This window comes from Herpailurus yagouaroundi, unplaced genomic scaffold (assembly GCF_014898765.1).
Source record: "Herpailurus yagouaroundi ecotype Mexico unplaced genomic scaffold, PumYag 222, whole genome shotgun sequence".
Classification (NCBI taxonomy): domain Eukaryota; kingdom Metazoa; phylum Chordata; class Mammalia; order Carnivora; family Felidae; genus Herpailurus; species Herpailurus yagouaroundi.
Window position 1 is genome coordinate 17,610,958 of NW_024412453.1, and position 21,351 is coordinate 17,632,308.

The window sequence follows — 21,351 nt, forward strand, 5'->3', positions numbered from 1 at the left end:
AGGTCATGATCTCACAGTTTGTGGGTTCAAGCCCCGTGTCCGGCTCTGTGCTGACAGCTCAGAGCCTGGAGCCTGCTTCGGATTCTGCATCTCCCTCTCTCTCTCTGCCCCTCCCTCGCTCTGTCTCTATCCCCCAAAAAAAAACCTTAAAAAAAAAAAAAAAAAGTTCTTTTTTTTTTTTTTAACGTTTATTTTTGAGACAGAGAGAGACAAAGCATGAATGGGGGAGGGTCAGAGAGAGGGAGACACAGAATCTCAAACAGGATCCAGGCTCTGAGCTGTCAGCACAGAGCCCGACGCGGGGCTCGAACTCACGGACCGCGAGATCATGACCTGAGCCGAAGTCGGCCGCTCAACCGACTGAGCCACCCAGGCGCCCCAACAAGTGTTCTTTAAGATACACAATTAAAAATCCCACAACAAGAGCCAAATGAACACACTGGCTCTCGTAACAAAGACACCCAGAATCCGTCTTGACGGTGAGGTATCAGAGACCAGGAACAGAATGCTGTGTTCTCCCGCCCACGCTTCATCTCCGAGGGCTCCACAGCCGCCACCTCCCAGACCCAGCCTCACGCCCCTGGACCCACAGAGCAACAACACGCCGCCGCGGATGGCACAGGAGGGGCAGGCGGAGATGCGCTGACCCAGCTCCCCAAGGCCAAGGAAAGGGAAGGGAAGGTCTAGTGCCCATGCACACCAGGGCAGGGACCCTGCAGGCTCTAGAACAATCACACGTCCTTTTCCCGGGTACATCTGCCTACCTCTGCTATAGTACCTGAGGTGATCTTTAAGAGCTTCAGGTGGCAGATGTTAAAGTTGACATCCACAGATGTCACTAACGTTTGCAGCCACATGCCGCTGGAATACACCCAGCTGCTCCAGCAACGAGTAATTTTAAGTGCCATGTACGTTGACGAGCACAAGCAAAATGATACAATCATCTCCTGTCTTATTAAAGAATCAGCCATTTGCAAATTAAAAAGGGCTTATAGACACGAGACAGAAGATACAAATCTATCTATAATCATTATCAATCCCAAGACCTCCTTTTGTTAAACACAGGGACCTGCAGTAAAGCTCCTGTGACCACAAGTTCAGAAGGACTCAGCATGTGGCCATCAGATCATCTTACCAGAAAAAATTCAAAACATTTACCAAAAGTTTTTCCACAAGGTCTCTTGCCTTAGGGAAGAATTTTTCAGGAAAGTCATACTCCAGCTTAATGATCTTCTGAAATATAAGATATTCATTTCTGTAAAACAAGAAAAACCATCACTTTGCACAGAGCACACAAACCTCCCCTTTCCCAGGACAGCAGTCACCCTCTCTCCCTACAGAGACACTGTGGTCATTGAAGGACCACGCGGAAGTCCCCTCTACCCTGGCCCGGCCTTGAGGGCCGCCCCCTCCCACCTCGCTGTCAGCTGCTACAATGGTTTCAGGGGGCGGTGAGTGGTCTTACCCCGCTCGAAAAGGCGGCAGTCCTGCCACAAGCTGATATATTATACATCCGAGAGCCCAAAGGTCCGAACTTTAAGGGAGGGGGGAAAAACACAGAAGAAGGACATCTGTAAAATTTCAGTGAGAAGCACAGTTCACTTCTGCCCTATCGGCTCATACCACCCTATTTCGGTCTCTGATCTACTTCTCTCCGTTAAAACCAGGTCAGCGTGAGGGTGGGAACCTGCTCGGAACCCTTCTTGGGGGGGGGCCTCCCTGGGGACCCGGGCTCAGAGGACCCCACACACAGCAGGCACTACTGGGCCAGGCCATGCAGCCATCCCCACAGACCCACCACATCTGGTGGGGGCTACCTACTTCCTCACAGGGCCAACGTGGTCCTGAGGAGGGAGGAGAGGCCATTCCTGACCACAGGAAACACGAACACTGACGGAAAGGCACCTTCTTCTAATGCAGGGGGAGGGAAGGTGGCTCGCGCCCCGGTCACCACAGGTTGGTACAACTGGGAATAAACTCAGATTCTCTCATAACTCACTTAGAGTTTACCTCCGGGACACAGACGCAAGCTCACGTGTGCCAAGGAGCCAAATCAGACAAACTACAGGATGTGCACAAAGCAACGTTTAACTGTTTCCGTTCCTGACCTTGCTGTGAAGAGCCCTGCCCCTCCTTTAAAAACACTCTGATTACACACTGAAAAAGAAACCGTTCTGGGGCACCTGGGTAGCTCAGTCGGTTAAGCATCAGACTTCAGCTCGGGTCACGATCTCACATTTCATGAGTTCGAGCCCCGCATCAGGTTCTGTGCCTACAGCTCAGAGCCTGGAGCCTGCTTTGGATTCTGTGTCTCCCTCTCTCTCTGCCCTTCCCCAGCTCATGCTCTACCTCTCTCTCAAAATAAGTAAACATTAAAGATGTTTTTTTAATAAACAAAAAAATTAAAACGAAACAGTTCTAAAATTCCCTAAGTTGTTTCCAGAGCCAGGTGGCAGGGACAGACCCTGAAGGAGGTGCGCTCCTTGCCCGTGATGTTGCCGCCCATTTCCCACCCCGTTCACGCCCTCTGCTCAGTGTCTGAGATCTACTTTGCATATTTTATTTCCCCTGAAAGTTCTGCATTCTATTCCCAGCTCAACACTTCAGAAGCATCCAGATGCAATATACCACCCCCCCCCCGCCAGCTGCCTCCCCGTCCAGTCGTCCAGTCCTAGACCTACGAGGGCTCATGGGTTGCTGGGTACAGCCAGCTTCTGGGGGAGGCTGCAGCCTGGCATTCAGAAGATGGGGCTGTAGAGTGCAGGTGGAAGGCACTTGACATGGGTTAAAAAGTACAACAAATCAGAAATCTGGGGCACAACATATGGATGAAGAACGTTTATAAAATGAATCTATATTCTACCCAGTAACTAGATTTTACGCTTGGTTTTCTCTACCATTTAGGTCAAATGGGGATCCACACAAAACAAACGCAACAGAAAAGCATCGGCCCAGTGGTGGGAGGCAGCGGCCAGAGACGAGGTGCAGGGCTGCGGGCCAGACGTCATCTCTAGGAAGCGGGACACCCAACAGAGCCGGCCCCTGGGCTCCCCTCGCCTCTGTGATTCATCTGAGTGTTCGACACCAGCGGCTATCTTACCATTTAAAGTGGTTTTTGAATAGAATAAAAACTCAAGGGGGAAGGCAGGGTAAAATTTCTGGAAAGCAATATGCACCAAGGATCTTAAAATACGAAGTTAGACCAAGTCATTCCACTTCCTGAAATCCACAAAGAGGAACGTGGGGCAGCCCTGGTGCCCCCTGGCAGACAAGGGGCAGGAGCACCCTTCCTCCCGGACACAGGATGTGCCGCACCTGGCAGACACGCCAGATTGTCCAAATAAATGAAAAGCACCTCTGAGTCCAATAAAAGCGGAAGAGCTCAATGAGCTCCGTCAGATGCACATGCCGGAAGCACACGGCTGTGAGACGTCCGCAGACGATTTCAGTGATGTGGGGAGGTGTCTGCTCCATGATCTCAAGGAGCAGGGCTCAAACCTGGTCATTTAGCAGGACTCCAGTTGAAGAGAAGTCACACGAACACACAGAAGACAGGCAGAAATAACTAACTGGAAGGACGCGCCAGATCACTATCTGGTGTCCATAAGCAGGATGCAGACTATGAGTGTTCCCGGTCTTTTATTCTCCACGTTTTCTAAGAGTTCTTTACAATACGAAGGTGTCACTTTTAGAATCAGAAAACTATTAACTATTTATGAATAAATACCACACAACTTAAACGTTTAAAAGCATAAAAAGATGCTCAACAACGTCTCCCTCACAGCACTCTCCCCGCGGCCGGGACACCCACCGAAGACAGTTTAAATGGCAGGCAAGCGAATGTGGGCAGACACCGTCCTTCCAGTTTCCACACAGAAGGCGGCCACGGTGTCTTCCTGATCTCTCCCGGTAGAACCCAGACACCTTCCCCCATCGGCACTAAAGGGCTGCTTCATCCTAAGTGCCCCAAATCGAGGACAAGCTAGTCCTCAGGCAGCAGCGACCTCGGCTTTGAGAACCTGGCCACCAGCATCCACCACCTAGAGGGTTTCTCAGCCTCTGCGCGGGGGACACCAGGGGCCGACTCATTCTTGCTGTGGGGCCATCACCGCACCGCACGATGCTGGGGAGTGTCCACCCACTGGACGCCACTAGCACTCCTTCCTCGCTCCTGCCAGGCTGTGACACGGAACCGTCCACACGCGGTCAAACACGCTCCAGGGGGCAGAACCGCCTCAGCTAAGAGGCTCTGCCCTACATGGGGTAAAAGCTCAGAATGTGCTGACTGAATTAAAACAAAAACAAAGAACCAGGAGACTGCTAAGATGCCCACCGGCAGCATGTGAGCCCTGGGGCTCCACCCCTCAAGAGTTCCTAACAAGCGGTCACGCTCAGAAACACAGGGCCACCCCCAGAACCACTCACCCCTCTGCCGCCTCTGACAGTGCCGTCTTTCTAGCAAAGGGGCCCCTCATGGCCATTACGGGACACTGATGGCGTGGCCGCAGTGAGGATCCAGGGAGAAGCTGCAGCCACACAACCTATCATCTGGAAGTGCTCTCCAAACTGAGACCCCAGACGCCACTGCCGCCTCAGGCCCACCCAAGAGAGCCCCCCAGCTTCTCCCTGCTCCTGACCAACGGCACCCCACCCCCTCTCTCCCACTGCACCTCTGCTCCTTGTGAGCAGAGCCTCACTCGTGCACTTCTGATACTCAAAACTCAAGCCCCTGCCTGGGCCCGACCCAGTTCCGAGCACTGGGGAGGGATGGCTCACGCTGGCTGTGCCCCGGCCAGGAAACCGCCTCCCCCCACACGATGCCTTCTGGGCCTCTTCCCACGGTCCGCAGAGTCAGGCCACTGGCAGCACTAAGGACCCCAAGGCTCAGGGACACAGCTAGGAATGTGGACCTCCCGGCCCCACTTTCCCCCACTGAATAGTTGCTTCTGAAGGAACAAGATCAAATATCAAAGCATAAAGCAACAATGGTCCCGGGAAGTGTATTGTGTAACAATAAAGCAGCACAGAGGTTGGTTATCAAAGGCCATAAAAGGCACTCTCTTAACTAATTAACTTCATATGAAAAAACATACGTTAATAGCCACTGTAGAGAAAAGAGAATATTCTGGATCAGATGAAAGCGGGTTACCTTTTACAGGCCGATTTCTCTGTGAGCAGCTCTGGAGACACATACTGGGCTGTTCCTACAAACGAGTTGGCCCTGGCTGATGAGAGGAGGGAAAAGGGAGAAAGGTCACGCTGAGACACAAAGCATTTGTCATCGACGCTGCACCCTGGACGTTCATCCATCAGGATGTCGTGGTTCACGTGGGCCTAAGTGGGGATCTGTCCCAGTACTGGCCCCCTGGTCACGTGGAATCAGACTAAACAGTCCCAAGAGCCTACTTGTCCAGGGCCCTCCCCTCAAACCCCCTTCCTTCTTGGACTCTCCGTCCAAGGCCGGCTCAAAGGTCACTTGCTCTGTGACAGCAGCCCTGGCCACCAGGGCAGCCCCTCCAGACCACCATGGCGCACGTTCTCTGGGCACCTCTCACTGACCCGGCGGTGTCAGCTGGCAGCGTCTCGAAGAGAGAGGGCTTGTCCGTTTGGTCCACGAATGGTGCCTCAAACAGACCCAGGCACACGGCAGGCACAGATGGGACACACGTACACGTGGGAAAGGACCGGTCCCCTGAAGGCCACAGGCCTCCTTAACCAACAGCTCAGGGAAGCTAGGGGTTGCAGGTGGAATAAGACCTGGGAGTCCCGGCCAGGGAAGCTTCTCGATACCCCACTGCTGCCAGTACCGCCTCTAGAACTGTGCAACACAAGGATCACCAGGTTCGCCCACAGACTCAGAGGCTCAGTGGCAGCAGGAGCCTCTAGACCCGCTCACCACCAAACAGGATGTCCCGATACCTGTGTCACCCCAGTGGCTCCCAAGGACCTCGGGGGCTCATCAGCAGCTGAGTGGCCCTGACCAAGCAGCGCCGAGGGCGCAAGTCTGCCCACGCCACCACGTTGCTCCGGAGGCACCCCCACGGGGTGTCCTCTGACATCGGAGACCGTGCGGCCACTTGGCCTTTCCCCGTGACCAACAGACACAGGACCGGGATTCCCGCACGAGAGGTGCCCACCGTCTGAGAGCAAAACACTTCCCTCGGGAGCGCATGCAATGCTGCAACCCTTCCAACGGTTCCCTGGAGATGCCCCCACCTCACCTGCCGTCACCTGCTTTGCCACTACCTCCCACACTGGCCCCACATCAATGGCACTCTGTACCCAGCACTGGACGGCTGCTGGCAAGGCCGTGGTGCTGCTCGGACAGGCCCAGGGAGGAGACCACCTTTCCCTGCAGCACGTTCCAGCACGGCCCCGTCTCCTAGCCTGGCACCCCATGGCAGACAAGAGACACAACACCACAGTCGAACATCATTTTGTTCTGGACAAATAAGCTGTGTGACCAAGCCTGACCCCTCTGCAGATCAAGCAGTTCTTTTTCTCAGTATCTTCAGTGATCCACACCAGAAAGTATTTGTCCCTAAGGACACATCTCCCTGAACCAACCTGAGAGGTAAAACCTCACACCAACACACCTACCACCAAATGGTCTCTAGTTGGCCAGGCCCCTTCTGAAACCAGGTGACACACAGAGCAGTGACCACCCCGTGCAGGGTCCTGCTGGGTGGGTTTACTGATGAGGGCCCCAAGTGCTCTATTCGGGGTTGTCACATGGGGACATGTGGGCCCCCAAGGGATGTCTGGCAATGTCTGGAGACATTTCTGGCAGACACCACAGAGGAGAGGGAAGGGGGGGCTACTGTCACCTAATGGCCAGATGCCAGGGGTGCAGCTAAAAACCACAGAGCACCAAAAAGCAGGAATCCTCCAGCCCCCAAAGAGCCCAGATCTTGAGTGCCCTCTGTACAGCCTCACTGGGACCGCACCCTCCTATCCTCCAAAAACACAGACCAAGATAGAGCAGGAGCAGCCAGCTAGGTTCTGGAAAATTCTGGAGGAGGGGGAGCTGGGGAAGGAAGATCAGCTGAAAGTGCCTTCGTCTTTCTTTCTCAAAATCGCCTACTCTGCTCTATGTTAGGTCCAGGGGAAGCAACCTTCTTCTTCTGCACTGACCACAAGGCTCTGTACTGGGCACCTCAGCCTGGTCCTGACACAGAAGCGATTGGGGGTTACAGCTACCTAGGACAAAACACACCAGACCTATGTTTGGCATGTCTACAAAATTCTTGATGGTATATGGCTATAAGCAACACAATACCCGAATTAAAATGCAAAAAGAAACCAGGGCCCCTGGCCACACCAATGCAGCATATGGTCATCTGGACTGAGAGGCCCATTGGTCATGGTGGCCATCACATCCTGCTCACCATCCCTGGGGCTGCCTCAGAGCTGGAGGCGCTTGCCATGGGGGACTTCCTGACTGTTGGTCCAAAGGCCTCCAAGGGCAGACGCCCAGGAGGAAGAGAGACAAAGCCAACGTGCTGGCTCTTCCCCGTTTATCCTCATATATGGCCCCCGTCCTCCCGAGTACTGAAGCCCTGGAGCCAGCAGGAGCCCCAGAGGGAGGCGAGGAGAGTGTGAGAGCCTACCTGAAGCTGGTCCTCCTGCCTCACCCTTATCCACCAAAGTGGTTTCCCTGGGCCCTGGACACCCCCCCACCTGCCCCACCTCCACCCGGGGAGCAGAGGGGCTCACGGTCCCATCGAGGAGACCCAGCCCTGTTGCTTCCTCGGCCCTGCTCTCTGTAACTGGTCCCCTCATTAAGTTGTTTTCCTGTAGAGACTCCGCAGCCACATTTGCATCCTGCCAGGACCCCAAGAGATACTGCCAAGAACAATGAGGTGATTCATATGAGGAAAAAAAAGAAACTGAGAACCAAAACCAAATGAATCCATTCAATGATGCAGTGAATCAAAGAAATGCAAACGAACACACAAAAGCCTATCAGATCAGCAAAGGCACAAAAGGAAATACACAGTGTTGGCAAGGATTTGAGGAGACACACACTCACCGTGCTACCGGTGGCGATACGGAATGGTGTAATTTTCAGGGGAGCAGTTTTCCAATAAGCATCAAAATCCAGAGAGCACAGGCTTGCGCTCTGACCCAGCAGTTCCACTCCTGGCACCCGAGCCTCAGGACAGATCCGGCAGTGACAGCAGGACCACACGCAACGCAATGGCCCTGGGAACCCTGCCTGGTACTTCACTGCCTCTCGTGTGCTCCCATCCTGCATAGGAGTCATGTGCGGCTTCTGTCATTTGTCTTTTGTTAATGCTGCTATTGAAAAGTTCTGGAAATGTATTTTTGTATGGAAAGATGTCCGTGATGCATAATTAAGTAAATTAAATCCAGCTATCAAAACAGTACATAGTGGGGCACCTGCGTGGCTCAGTAGTTTAAGCGTCCATCCCGCTCTTGATTTTGGCTTAGGTCATGACCTTAACAGTTTGTGAGTTCCAGCCCCGAACGTTTAGAGACGTTTGTGCCTCTAAATAGCTACATGATGCCCAAAATAAAGTCTAAAAGGGTCTATACCATCCCCACCCCCGCCCATGGCTAGGCTTCAGTGACTCATGATGTAATTAGGACTGTGTTGCTGTTTTACAGTCTCTGGGCCTGGATCTGCTAGTCTCCCGTGACACCTGCTGCTCCCTATTACCAGGAGCCTGTGCCCATCTTCTTGAAGGCGGGACTCCAAGTCCCTGGAGAGGTGTGAAATCACCCCCTTGGAAAGGAGCTCTCCTCTAGTCCTGAGATGAAGGAGGCCTCTGGACAGGACTGCCCTCAGAAAAACGTTTGAAAGGCATACAATAAAATAGGACTATAAATGACCAAAGTGTCAAAATACTGGGGTAGTGAAAGCGTGCCACAATGATGCCAGGCTCTCTGTATCAGAGCGGTAGGTCATGAGGCCCATCAGGTCTAACAACGCAGGAACTCGGAAGCATCGAGGAACACACACAACAGAGCAAGACTCTGTGACAACCTGTTGCCCACCTTCGTAATTAAAGGAAACATTCAATTTCACTGAAAGGTTGGTGAAAATCAGCCACTTTCTCCTCCCCAGCTTCACGAGAGCCGACTTCCGTGTGTGACACGAGGGTAAGAACCCCCAAGAGAGCATGAGAAGCGCAGAGAGAATCTGGTTACCTCCCCCAGTGGCTCAGAGATTAACCGAAGGCCAAACTGCTCCACCTATTGGAAAACCAGGCCCAGAAAGCCACCGTTAGTCAGAAAGCTGCCTATTCCACACCACTAACCCACTAAAAGTGGGCCACAGGGTCAGGGTAAAGAAGAGGGTCTTGGGCTGTGCTGCTGTCTCTACCCTGAAAGTGATTCAAGCAAAGTGACCAGCATCCCAGGCCGTCAAACACTCTGGCCACCACCTCAGACTCAGAAGTGCCTGTGAGGAAGGACAAGCCCCAGGGAGTGTTCCTGAGGTCAGAGGACACCCACCCTCTCTGCAAAGCTGAGAGTAAAGAACTACAGTGTCTTACTCATAAGCCCCCAAGTGAAGCAAGCACACACACTCCCCAAGAGAGGCTTCCCTCTTGGACAAAAGATGAGCAAACTGAATATAGCAACACATCAACAGGAGTACGCACCACGACCGAGTGCCATTTATCCCAGGAATGCAAGGGTGGATCAACATACAAAATTCACTCAGGGGCGCATGGGGGGCCCAGTCAGTTGAGCGTCTGACCTCGGCTCAGGTCATGATCTCGCAGTTCACAAGTTCGAGCCCCGCATCGGGCTCTGTGCTGACAGCTCAGAGCCTGGAGCCTGTTTCAGATTCTGTGTCTCCCTCTCTCTGTCTTCTCCCACTCACACTCTGTCTCTGTCTCTCTCTCAAAAATAAATAAAAACGCTAAAAAAAAAAAAACCAAAAAAACCCAAAAAACCCAATATATTACATATCATTAGAATAAAGAACAAAATCCACATGATATCTCAGTAGATTCAGAAAAAACATCTAATAAAAATTCAACACTCCTTCATGACAAAAATACATCACAAAGTAAGAAGAGAAAGGAACCTCCTGATAGTCAAGGCGTCTATCATCAGCCTCGATGGTCAAAGACTGAAGCTTCTCCCGGAAGATCAGGAACAAGACAAGGATGGTCAATTCCATTCGACATCGTCCTGGAAGTTCTGCCAGGCCCGTCAGGCAACAAGAGATAAAAGGCATCCGGAGTGGAAAGGAAAAAGGAAAAAGTATCTCGAATCACAGACGGCCTGATCTTCTATGTAGAAAGTTCTGAGAATTCACTACAAAACAGTTACAACTAACAGATCCAGCCAGGCTGCAGGACGCAAGGTGAGAGCACAAAAGCAAATGTATTTCTACACGCTTGCAACAAACAATGTGAAGGTAAAATTCAGAAAACAATTCCACTTACGATAGACTCCAAAATAAAATACTTAGGAATAAATTTACTAAAAAAAAAAAGAGGAAAGCCTGTACACCAAAAACTAAGACAGACTTTGGAAAGAAATTACAAGACCTAAATGGAAAGACACCCCCCACGCCGACCCCACCCCGACCCCAGCCGGCGTTCACTCAGCACAACGCGTCCTACTCCATCGATGCTAGTGTGGACCAGAACCCCACTCCTCTTTAAGACGAATCCTCTTTACCCATGTGCACGCCGGGCACCTGAGTTGTCTCCACTGTCTGGCTATCGTACATAAAGCTGCTATGAGCACTCCTGTACAGTGCTTCTGTGGACACGTCTCCACAGCGCTCAGATACATCTGCGAGAAGAACTGCTCACTTACAAGGGACGACGCTTAACGTTCTGAGGAACTGCCAGCCTTTTTTCAAAGTGACCGTACCATTTGACATTCCCACCTGCACAGCACAGGGTTTCCATTCCTCCACACCCTTGCTAATGCCTGATATCACCGTCTGTCCTATTTCTTTTTTTTTAATGCTTACCCTTGAGAGCGCGCGCCAGCATGTGTGCGCATGAGCGACGGGGGTGGAGGGGGGAAGGGATCCAAAGCGGGCTCTACGCTGACAGAAAGGAGCCTGATGGGCTCACTCGAACTCACAAACCAAACCGGACCAAACTGACCAAACTGAACCCAGAGATCATGACCTGAGCCACCCAGGTGCCTCATTGTCTCTCCTTTTGATCACAGCCATCCTAGAAGATGTGAAGTGGTATTCAGTGTGGTTTTCATTTGCATTTCCCTAATGACACTTAGCACCTTTTCATGTGTTTATTGGCCATTTGCTTTGTCTTCTTTGGAGAAATGTCTATTCAGACCCTTTGCCTGCTTCTACATTTTTAATGTATTTTCTTTTTCTCTTTTAAAGTTTATTTACTTATTTTGAGAGGACAGCGGGGAGCAGGGGAGGGGCCGAGAGAGAATCCCAAGCAGGCTCCACTCTGTCAGCGCGGGGCCCAACACAGGGGTCAAACTCCTGAAACCATGAGACTACAACCTGAGCTGAAACCCAAGAGTCGGACGCTCAAACAACTGAGCCACCCAGGGGCCCCAATTTCATTTTACTTCTTGTCTTATGAGTTCTTCAGGCACTCTGGGCTAAGTCCCTTACCACATACATGTTTTGAAAATGTTTTTTCCTGCTTCGCTTTCTGAATGGCATCATGGCACAAGTTTCCCAACTGGATTCAGTCTATGTTCCTTGTGCTGCCCGTGCTCCGGATACCATATCTAAGAAAGCGCTCCCTGCCTAACTCATGGTCATGGAGATTTACGCTATGCCTCCTCTCAGAGTCTCAGCTTCTAGAGTCTACATTCAAGTTCACTTCAGAGCTAACTTTTGTGTATTATGGTGTGAGGTAGGGGTAAATCATGTTTTGGGGCGTGCTTGGGTGGCTCAGTCGGTGAAGCGTCCGACTTCGTCTTAGGTCACGATCTCACACTTCGTGGGCTCAAGCCCCACACTGGGCTCTATCCTGACAGCTCAGAGCCCGGAGCCTGCTTCAGATTCTGTGTCTCCTTCTCTCTCTGCCCCTCCCCTGCTTGTGGCTCGCTTGTGCTGCACTCGCTCTCTCAAAAATAAACATTTAAAAAATTTAAGTAAAACAAAACAAATCAAAAACTCCATGTATCATAGCTATGACTAAACAAATACCAATGTTGAGAAGACGAGAGTAAACCATTTCTGATGTTAAGAGTTATATATGCTGGTATAAGTATAGGGACTTGACTTTCCCCTCTATCATGTGAACTCTTCTTTTGTGGTGGGTGGGGCTGTCCTGCCCACACTACAGTGGGGGCGAGGCAGAAATGCTGGGGCAGGTTCTAGAGTCCACAGCACACCGGGTGGGGGGGGATCTGATGCCGCTCTGAGGGTCTGGATGATGGCCCTCCACAGAAAGTACAGCTGGAGTGAGTGACAGAAGTGACTTCGGCTCTGTAGCCTCCCCCTCCAACCCGTCTCTGGTCATCTCCCACTGCACACCTGCCAGACCTCCCCTCCTGTTTGGCGAGTGGAACCTCCATACCTGGCCGCATACCAGAAAGGCCTACACAGCTCACGACATGAGTTTCTAGACACAAACCCCAAGTCCAAACCTCTATGGCATCCCAAGCTCCCCAAGTCTCTACCAAAGACAACAAAAGCCAGTGACACAGCCACAGACAAGGGGCTTGCTCTGCATGATTAAGTTGCCTCTGCCCAGACATGTCTGTGGGAGCTTGGTTAGAAGTCACAAGTCCTCTGTGCCATAAAGTCCTCATCAATCCCACATACCCTCAACAGCTGCCCTGCTGTTTCCTATCCTGCTCCTTACAGTCACAAGGCCACTAGGATGCCACAGGAAGCAATAAGGGAGAGACAGAGGGACAACCCACTGGGACAGAGGTCTGTGAAGAGACAACCTGCCTCTTCTAGGAGGGTAGAACATGCTCACAGGACAGTTAAGGAACCTGGGCCGTGTCTCCACCAACGCTTGCTCTCTGGAAGCCTAAGATGTTTTATGGAAATCATCTCTGCACAAAGGTTTAAAAAAAAAGCTAATGCAAGAATAAATTCTAAGAGCCTGAACTACTTGAAACAGAAAACGAGAGCAAGTCACTAAAACCAATCATTCACATAGTTACACGTTTTCCCTCTTCCTCTAGAAGGGTGGGAAAAAGCCAACTCATCTATACATACAAGCAACTGTCCCTGATTTAAAACGTAAGGACGTCTACACTTCTACTCCCAGAAAGAAGAAATGCAGGCTTATTTCTCCAATGCATTTAAATTCATCCCATTTTTTAAAATGGCTATAAGGTACCAGGACTAGCTTGTGCCAAATATCAGGTTGTGAGGCAAATGGACAAAGGAAAAACAGATAGCACAGACCCCGAGGTGGCTGGCTCCCAAGGCTGACAGGGGGAGCCCCATGGCGGACGGTGACTTGTCTCATGGGAAGTGACACATGACGACGGGACAAGGACGTTTGGGGCCATGGCAGTTCCTGCTTGGCTCGTGTGTGTCATGGGCCACGCCTACGGTCATGGGTTATACCACGTCCACAAAACACGACCGCCGGCCGACACAATGTTCCTGTGCAACAGCGATGAGTCAGGTGGATCAAGGTTTTGGGGCATCTCACAAGTGCCCAGAGAACCTCTCCAAGGTGGGAAGGAGGGACAGGGAGCTGCAAAAAGAAGGTGAGTGGCACCAGGACTAAAATTTGTCAAGAGACAAGAGTATCTTCCTTGATTGTGAGTTCTGTTTCAGCCCCAAAAGGGTGGTGCTTTAAGATTCTCGAAGAAGGTCCCAAATCTGAGATGCAGTCTTGGCGATTCAATGAGAGTCTGCGCAAACATCTTCCCAACACTGAGTTTGAAAACATGGGGCTGCAAAAACACCAAGAAAGGAAACAGAAGGCACACTGTGGAACAGAACCTCCCGAGGCCCAGGCAGGCGCAGCCAGGAGGAGGGGACCCCAGACATCAGCCCAGCAGCTGCCCTACGTGTGGTCGCCAAGCAGGCCTCAGTCCGATCTGAGGCGGAGCAGACCTGCCTGGCTGAGCCGCAGGGCTCCTCGGAAGCCGAGCTGCTCGCGCTGTGGCATGGAGCTCGCGGCTCCCCTCCTCCACAGGAGGGCCGCTGCAACAAAGCGGAGGTTTCCATCTGAATCTCCCTTCCGCCAACGACCCCAGCAGTCGCACCTGCTCCGGCCGCTCCCCAGCCCGTCCATCACGGCCCTCTCACGGGGCCCCACAGGGCCTGGCAGAGCTGAGCACACTGCCCTAGCCTCTCGGGCCAGGGTGGCTCTGTCAGTTACACTTGTCCTGACTCAAGGTTCATTTTCAAGGTCCCTGCTTAATTTCAAGGTCCCCACTGGCTAGCTAAGACACTCAAGGCCCACTGTACTGTCAGCAACTCGTCTTCAGGTGATGGAGTGGTCACAATACATAACCTGGCACCGGGAATCACCCTAAACAAACAGTGACTGGGATGGCTTGCCTGGGCCACCACTGGCAGCTACACAGAGGAGATGGGAAGACAGGCAGATGGTGGGCACTGGGACGGAGACCGTGCTCTCACAGTTACAAGCCACAGTGCCACGGGAAGAGCCGGGAGCTGATCCCACCAACTCCACACCCCTGCTCAGAAGACCAGGAAGGAACAAAGCACCATGGCATCTTCCAGGACTCGGAGCGGTGAGCCCCAGTGGACACTTGCAGGTGCTCACAAAGACCTGGGACGACAACATGCAGAGTGGCTGGCAACCCAGCACCCCCTACTCAAGGCCAGGCAGACCAACCACAGGCCTAGAAACCTAGTCGTCTCCCCCCACAGTCCAGACCAGACAAAACCGCCCAGACCTCCAGCGAGAGCCACTACGTGAGGCAGGGCCTTCCCATGTGAAAGCTTCAGCAACTATCTTACAACAGCACAGGTGTTACAAACATGTCACTAACAATGAAGACAGTACAACACAACACATTTCTAAGAAGTTGTTTTTGATCTCAAGCACTGAGCCAGGACCTGCTGGAAACAGAGCACTCACACACCTTGTTTACTCTCCGGGGATAAGACTTTCGCTGTTCCAAAATCTGTGATCTGGATGTGCATGTCTTCATTTAACAAAATGTTTTCTGGTTTCAGGTCCCTGTGAAAGCAGATTTTTTACATTTGAGGTGAAATATTTAAACAGTTATGCTACTACACACTTTACAATTTTTCACTGAAAACAAAATGGACTGATTAACGCTTATAACCTTTATGGACCGACAACCAAGAATGCGAGTCTTTTTAAAAAGTTCACAATGAACAAATATTAACTGCACTTAATGAGTACCTTCAAATTACATCACTTCAAAAGTACATCTATCATTTTCAATAAACTTTTTATTAAAGTGTAACCCATCATTTTTAGCCCATAAAAGGAAGATCTTTGAAACCTACTGTGGTCATCATTTCACAATATATTTTAGTCAACCATCCTGTTGTACACCTTTGATTTACACAGTGACGAATGTTGTTCGTTATTTCTCAATGAAACCAGAAAAAAGAGTTAAAATGATAAATTCTGTTATATGTCTTTTACCACAATAGAAAAACGATCAGTAACCACAACAAAAAGAGCTCGTATGAACGCTTTTAATTTGACAATGTCAGAAAGTCATGGAAAATAAGATCAGAAATAAGTACACACAAAAGCTATTAAGCAGGAAATAAAACACCCAGTCAGGATGGCTGGGAAGGCCACCCACCCACCCAGCAAAGACATCTGACCAACATCACCTGGGAAGTCTCATCAACTTCTTAGATCTCACAAGGAGGCCTCCCACCACTCCAGAAAATAAAGCAGAGCTGACCCTGGGGCCTGGGGAGCAAAGCCCACAGGCCCCTGGCATGGTACCTGTGAATGATGCCCTTGCCATGCAAGTACTCCAGAGCCGACACCATCTCGGCCGTGTAAAACCGGGTGCACGTCTCATCGAATGAGCCAATTTTGCGAATGTATTTAAGTAGTTCTCCATTTTTGGCATAACTAAGACCAAAGTCTAAATATTACGTAGTTAAGGAAGAGTGCAAAAGTCATTCTTTTAAACTAACCTTACAGCCCAATAGGAATTTCTTAAGTTTCATTTATTTACTTGGGGACGGGGGAGGGGCAGAGAGAGAGAGACAGAATCCCAAGCAGGCTCCACATTCAGCGTGGAGCCTGATTCAGGGCTCAATCTCATGACTGCAAGATTGCAACCTGATCCGAAATCAAGAGTCAGATGCTTTACCAACCAAACCACCCAGGCGTCCTAGAATATTTTTCATTAATGAAAACTGAAGGTACCTGTGTCCTAAGACAGCTGTCCCTCTTCAAGTCGGACCATGGCATGATCATACACACAGCTGCTGGGTGTGACAGGAATCCCTGGCCCCAGCTCCACAAACAGGCCCCAGCATGGGTTTCTCACCAAGAACACAAAGACACCCATCCCTCATTCCGACTGCCACTTCTGGACCCCACCATCTCCACAAAACACCCATGGGCTCAGTGAAGGGAAGCCACCAGAGACGGCAGAGCCCGTGGCACAAATGCCTCTTTGCAGCCAGGGGAAAGGGCCCTCTGTCATAACAGAGCCTCCAAACCTGCATCACGACAGGCACACACTTACTGGGCACCCACTGCTTTCCACGGTGTGCTAAGAGTCAACTCATGTAACGGTTTCTCAAATGCAAGCTCCTTTCCACATATAAAGCAACGTGTTTCATAAAGAAATGCCACTTTCAGAGTGCTGGGGACAGGGGTGACGCCCCTAAACGAACCAACAGAAAGCCCTCTCCCCACCGCAGCAGCCCGTTGGTACTAGACCAGGTCACTGCTCCCCTGAAGACGGAACCACTGGGAAGAGCCCAGTGTGCATGTGTGTCCTGCCTGGACAGCCTCACCTCTCTCTCTTGAAACCGCCTCCTCACCCCCAGAACAACCTGCACAGGAGCCAAACCACAGGTCGGGCCCGAGCCCCAGGTACTGGACCAGTCGGCAGCATCTGGTCTGGCTGCCAAGCACCCCTACCCCAGAAACCCTGGGGCCCTGGGGGGTCTGCCTCTCTGCTCACTGGCAACACCCCATGTGCCACTCTCTGTGTGGGGGTGACTTGGGCTCAGGCCTCGGAACTCTCCCCTGCTGAGCACGCTGTGGGGGGCCGACCAGCCTGCCGACACCCCTCCTACCCCCCCCCCCCCCGACCCTCAGTTTGTGAGCTGCCCTGACTCTTCACGGAGCTCTGCTGGCAGCCGCCCAGCAGCAGCCGGCACCTACAGATGCGTCGAATGCCAACACCACACACACTCCCAGCCTAGCCTCTCCCTCAGACTCTTCCAGCTCACCTACAGCAACCCTGCGCACCCCGACTCTGAGGCCTCACGCCCGGAAGCCACCCTGACCACACTGCCCCTCGCCCGGCTCACCTGCAAAAACCTTCACAGTGCAGCGCCGGCCACGGTCACGGCAAACAGCTGCTCTGCTCTAGCCTCTCCAGGCTCCCCGCACACTTGGAAGAAAATCTGCTATTCTCGCCAGGCCTCTGAGGGAGGAGGAGCTGCCCCTGCCCAGCCTTTTCACCCCACCTGCACAGACATGCTCCTGCCCTTGCTACGCCCAGGACTCGGGCCAAAGTCCATGGGTCCCCTCAGACCAGCAGGCTACAAAAGCAGCACCTTCCGGCGCCCTCTCACCGGGCCCTTACTACCTTTGTTCCCTCAACACATACCACATGGGCGCCCATCATCAGCGTGTGCTAACTCCTGCACAGAATGCAAGCTCCGGGAGCGCTTCCCTTCTTGACCGGCATACCCCCATCACCTGGCACTCAACAAGAACTTCTCAACAAAAGGACAAGTTCAGCTGACAGTTGAAGGAGCCAGAAAATGGTGTCGAAGGGAGACAGGGATAGAGCAAAGCTTCAACCCAGAAGAGTCTGTGTAGAAAGAAGAAAGGGGAAAGCCCGGGGCAGGGTGTGTGTGTGGGGGGGAACGGAACAGCCAAGCCCTCACACGGACCAGCTTTAGCGCCAGGCAGCTGAGGAGACCGGAGGGCAGGAGGGAAAGAGCTAATGTCAAGACTGAGGTTTAAGCCCGAACAAGTCCTGAAGCAACTACATTTGACAGCCTCCTTCTCTCAGTGGAACAGAAACCAAGAGCATCTGCTGGGACTGAGGACAAGAGTCACTGGGACACATAGGGGCCGAGGAAGTCCTGGTTGGGAAAAACTACAGGAAAAGTCCGTGGAGTGAGGAGAAACTGGCCAGCCAGGCCCCATGATGGGCAGACCCTGGGACAAGCTAGACAACACGGTCGTGCCCCCCCCCCAACATGGTGCCCTACCTCCCTGCTCCCTAAGCAGAGGTAAAAGAAGGGGGAAAGAAAAACATTGCCCCAGGGATTAGAGAAGTCAGGGAGCAGGAAAGGCCCTGAGAGGAAACAATCAGCAGGGTGTGACAGCCCTGCCTGAGAGCCAGAGGCACTGGGGGATCACAGCCATCCACAGGCCACAGCAGACTGGGGAGGGTCCATGGGGAGGGGGAGAGGAGAGGGCCTGGGGAGGGGAAAGAGTTTGGGTCCCTGCGGTTACTCCCTGGACTTCGCACTTGGGGGTTAAGCCTGGTAAAGACGTGCATTCCAAACAAACCCCACAGCCCTGGGCCAAAGAGAGCAGTGAGGGGCCCTGGAGGTCCGAGATCCTTCTTCCTCTCTCTCACTTCCCTGCCTTGAGAAGAGACTTGACGGAATTCCAAGGAATAAGGGAATGCCTTTGAATAAATATCTAGCAACCACAGGGTTAAAACAGTAACAATCCTTTAGATACAAAGCTTATCAACAAAAAAACCTCAAAAAAGTTTGTGCTGATCTCCCGTGAAGTACATTCCACTTCAGTGAACGTCAGCAATCCCAGGGGCTCCCACAGGAAAGTGATGTGAATTCCTTTGTACTTAGAATATGCCACCCTTGCTTGTCCTGTCCAAGGAGGGATGACTTGTGAAAATACACACTGGGGTCATGACTCCAAAATAGCACGGGGTCACTGGTGCGATTTCAGGTGCGACTGTTCAAAGGATACACAGCTTTTCATCATCCTGAAATGTGAAGTAAAGTTTAACAAAGAACGGGTGATCCAGGCGTGACATCACGTCTCTCTCTCTGGTTACATACGGGACCTTGTTCTCTTTGATAATGTGACGTTTCTCTAGAATTTTAACTTAAAGTAAGAGAGAAGCAAGTTATTACAATTGATAGCGGTGAAAACAAAACACAACAGCACACTAGAAACAAAACTCATAAAGGTAACTGGAACAAATTAAAGTTTTTCACAGAACATACCCACTGGCTCCGTGGTCTCTAAGACCACAAGTGCCTGACCCTGAAATGAGCACAGAACCTCCAGGCACCGGGCAGCCAGGTGGCCATGTGCCTGCAGGCACCCCGCCCCGCATCCCAGATGCGCGGCCCACTGGACTTAGTACTTACTAGCGTATTCCCTTGAGGTTGCCAGTTCTCGGGCCAGGACAACCTGGTTTCGGAAGAAAAGGGGAAAGAGGAGAGAAAACTCACTCAATGAACCAGGGCAGTGAGTCTCACAAGTCACCCTGCAGCCGACAGAATGGGCTAACACGCCCCCACCATGAAATTACATTGAAATATTTGAAATTACATTAAAACACATCTGGTCCTGTGCTAACAAATACAATGGATGTTAACAACAAGGTGAATATGTTCTAATAAACAGCAAACGCATATATCAACCAACTGCTTTCAGAAGGTTCTTGATCAGCTGCTAAGTTCCCCTAGTGCCATGAAGTACACATTCAGGAACATCTTAGACTAATGTAACCCTCACAAATAGCAGAAAGCAGCAGCAAATAATACCTCTAGAAGTGAGTCCTGGGAATTCCCTTAAAAAATAATTTTAAGAGGGGCACCTGCATAGCTCAGTCAGTTAAGCATCCGACTTTGGCTAAGGTCAGGATCTCGTGGTTCATGGGTTCAAGCCCCACGTTGGGCTCTGTGCTGACAGTTCAGAGCCTGGAGCCTGCTTCGGATTCTGTGTCTCCCTCTCTCTCTCTGCCCCTCCCCCATTCGCACTCTCTCTCTGTCGCTCAAAAATGAATGTAAAAAAAAGTCTTTTAAATAATTTAAAGAATATATTCTCAGTATATGTTCATTGTTCATTCTGCCCTGAATTTGGGCTTTTTCAAGTAACTGTTATCATACATTTCTCTTGATGCCCCTCTCAGGTACTGTAAACACTATCCTACCATCAAGGGCACAGGAAGCTAAACCACGAGTGGCCCACAGGGAGCGTCTCCTGGAAGGGTACAGTCACACCCCAGGCTGGTTTCTCTCAGTAGCACACCTAAGTCTTGTACTCAACCACCACTTCAGGGCAGAGAACCAAGAGGGCACAGCATAACGTGGAAAAGATAGTTCTACACAAGCAGCCTCTGAGCACAACCTGGGCACCAACTCCCACAGGTCCAGTGAGGCCTGTCTGCTGGGAAACTGAGGCAGCCTCCACCCACCCCGGCCAGCTGAGGCAGGTGCCTCTAAGAGGCCTGCACAGAGACATGGCCCGAGGACCAGAGAGCAGAGGGAAACCTGCCCAAATCCTGGGAGAAATTCAGGAGGCCATGGGCCGGGATCATCCTACAGTATTCTCCGGCAGACGCACCAGAAGTGATGCTGGGAGAGCACTGTGTGAAACGCCCTGTAGTTATTAAGGAGAACAGGGTTAGATTGTATGTGCTCAAGTGGAAAGATCTCAAAGATCTTTCTGGAGGAATGTACCTGTGTGGACTGTTCTCAGGCGCTGGGGGTGTTGGGGAGGGGTTGGGGAAAGACCCCTCTCCTTACGTTATGTGTTTATGAAATGTTAAATCTCTTCACAGGAGCATGTACTAGCTACCTAGTAGAAAAGAGCAAGAAGAAACTATTAGTACTAACAATTAACGGGACCCTTTCTGAAGGAGCTATTTATGAAATCCTTCTGTTGTGTGAATTCAACATTTCACATGCAGGCCTCCTTATGGGCACAAGGCAGGAAGTATCCCTCTTCCAGAGAACAAGGCATGACGCATGCCCCCACGGCCCTCCGGGCTGACAGCAGGGCTAATGTGGACATCAAGATCATCCCCAGGGGGCCAGGCAGCAGCAGGCCAGGCCTCTCTACTCTCCAGGGCCAGGCTCGGCCAAGAGCAGATCCTGCCCAGCCTGGGAACTGCCCCTTGTCCTCCACCCTCCCCTGGAAATCTAATTTTAAGAGGTCTCTATTTCAGGAGTGATGAGGAATACCTGAGGGTAGCACATATAATTTGAGAGCCAGGCTACAGGACTCCCAACAGTGCCAG

At 51.6% G+C, this 21,351-nt stretch overlaps 1 protein-coding gene across 7 annotated transcripts in view; it reads right to left on the reverse strand.

Moving 5' to 3' along the window:
• Positions 1 to 21,351, reverse strand: part of PDPK1 (3-phosphoinositide dependent protein kinase 1) — an 86,271-nt gene that overhangs the window by 19,814 nt on the left and 45,106 nt on the right. For all 7 annotated transcript variants that reach the window (XM_040459347.1, XM_040459346.1, XM_040459345.1 and 4 more), the window contains 7 exons: positions 19,475 to 19,517; positions 19,068 to 19,205; positions 15,867 to 16,011; positions 15,016 to 15,113; positions 5,150 to 5,225; positions 1,466 to 1,534; positions 1,159 to 1,255 (listed from right to left, as the gene is read on the reverse strand). In XM_040459347.1, coding sequence (XP_040315281.1) covers positions 1,159 to 1,255; positions 1,466 to 1,534; positions 5,150 to 5,225; positions 15,016 to 15,113; positions 15,867 to 16,011; positions 19,068 to 19,205; positions 19,475 to 19,517 — 666 coding nt within the window. The remainder of the gene's footprint in view (positions 1 to 1,158; positions 1,256 to 1,465; positions 1,535 to 5,149; positions 5,226 to 15,015; positions 15,114 to 15,866; positions 16,012 to 19,067; positions 19,206 to 19,474; positions 19,518 to 21,351) is intronic.